Source organism: Kryptolebias marmoratus, linkage group LG14 (assembly GCF_001649575.2).
Source record: "Kryptolebias marmoratus isolate JLee-2015 linkage group LG14, ASM164957v2, whole genome shotgun sequence".
Classification (NCBI taxonomy): domain Eukaryota; kingdom Metazoa; phylum Chordata; class Actinopteri; order Cyprinodontiformes; family Rivulidae; genus Kryptolebias; species Kryptolebias marmoratus.
This window is the reverse complement of record NC_051443.1, coordinates 24,149,632-24,151,396: the sequence shown is the minus strand read 5'-3', so window position 1 is coordinate 24,151,396 and position 1,765 is coordinate 24,149,632. Positions and strand designations below refer to the sequence as shown.

Here is a 1,765-nt window from a genome sequence, read left to right as displayed (position 1 = left end):
TCCCCGTCCACCTGTGTTCCCCGTCCACCTGTGTTCCCCGTCCTCCTGTGTTCCCCGTCCACCTGCGTTCCCCGTCCACCAGCGTCCCCGTCCACTGGCGTCCCCGTCCACCTGTGTCCCCAGTTTTACATCAACATGGACTAAAAGGACCAAGAAGAACCTCCAAAACCTTCAAGCTGAACTGAAACCTTCAGCCGTCCGCTTGGACTTCTCCCGACTTCACCTCAGATCAGCAGCTGGACCAGTGGCGCCTGACTGCGGTCCTGCAGGTTTTAGATGATTCCCTGCTCCTCAGCGGTTCTTCAGGTTCTGCAGGAACCTCCTGTTCGTTCGAGTCAAAGCGTAGAAGCGCCTAAAAGACGCGGGACAGTGACCCTCCAGGACCAGGATCGAACCTGGACCCGGTTTGTTGTTCCGACAGTCGATGATCCCAAACTCAGGGAGGGCCGTTCTCAAAGCCCTGACCTCCGATGATCCAAGAAGAGGAGATCAAATATCAGCGTGTCGATGGAAACTAAAGGCCTGAGGTCAAAGATGACTGTTCGAATAAATCGTCTCCTGTGTTTGGTCCGTAGGCTGGTCTGATAAGGAGGACTGGTTGGAGCTCCGCAACAGAATCCCGGACAACCCCCCAGCTGCGGGGAAACCTCCAGCTCCTGTGGTGGGACCACATCTGGAGCCGGACGAGGGTCCAGATGTTGCCGCGGAGCCCAGCAGACCAGAAATCCTGCTTCTGGCCAAGCCTCCGATAAAGGTCAGACTCAACTTGTTTAAAAATGTAAGAAGTTTTGCTCTTCGTCAATCAAAAAGCTTTGTTTTACGGGTTCTTTACGAGTCGTTTCTGCTCCGTGTTCGTATATGGAACGATTTTTGGAGTTGGCGTTAACGTCAACGCGCCCGTTTATCGCCACGGAGGGGATTAAAATCGTTTAATTTAAATTTACGTGTCGCTCAGTTCCTTTTCCGGCTGTTTTTTTTTTTTCAAACTGCAGAAAAGGACGTTTTTAAACAAAAGAGGCCCGCCGAGCCGCCAGAAAGATGGAAACGTTTCCGACACGAAAGGCGAAGAGAAGCCTCGGCAGCAGGTGGTTCCAGAGGAAGGAGGCGAAGAGGAGGAGGAGAAGAAGATAGTCAGGTAACGATTCCCCCCAGGGCGTTTTTTTTTTTTGCGTTCGTGAGACGTTAACAGGTTGTTTGGTTTGAACCTCCCAGCTGGAGGGGAGCGATGATCGAAGCCGACCAGGCCACAGAGCCGCCGCCGTCAGCCAATGGGAAGGAAGCTGCGGCGCCACCTGCAGCCCCGGCCAGCCCTGCAGCCACGGGCCGCCCGGAAGGTCAGCGCCGACTCGTTATCACCCGCCTGTCGCGGTGGCGGGCGATCATGCACTCGTCTTAATCTGACACCATCACAGCTAATCATCTTAGCAAACAAAAATGGCCGTAAGTCGGCCGTTTTTGCAGATTTTAAGCTGAAATTCGCCGTGGTAGTAGCTGAGAGTCTTCATTTAAAACTGTGGCGTGCAAAGCAACCGGCAGCATGGATTCCTTAACCCTCTGGGGTCCAGGGTGAAACTGGACGTTTTTTGGACTAAAAGTGGTTTAACCTGCCATGTTTGGGGTCATTTTTTTCAGCACAACCTCCCAAGTGTGAATTTCAAGTAATATTTTACTTTTGACCTACTGTATTAACACAACAGACCTAAAATCACACAAAAAACATAAAATCCGAGTGGAAATTTCTTTGTTTTTTTACTTTAAAAACCAC

The 1,765-nt window shown here is 51.6% G+C and overlaps 1 protein-coding gene across 1 annotated transcript in view; it reads left to right on the top strand.

Annotated features, from left to right (window-relative positions):
* man1b1a (mannosidase, alpha, class 1B, member 1a) overlaps window positions 1–1,765 on the top strand; it is a 23,313-nt gene that overhangs the window by 6,130 nt on the left and 15,418 nt on the right. The window contains exons 4-6 of the mRNA XM_017425537.3: window positions 576–754; window positions 993–1,135; window positions 1,213–1,334. Of these exons, the coding sequence (XP_017281026.1) occupies window positions 576–754; window positions 993–1,135; window positions 1,213–1,334 (444 nt within the window). The remainder of the gene's footprint in view (window positions 1–575; window positions 755–992; window positions 1,136–1,212; window positions 1,335–1,765) is intronic.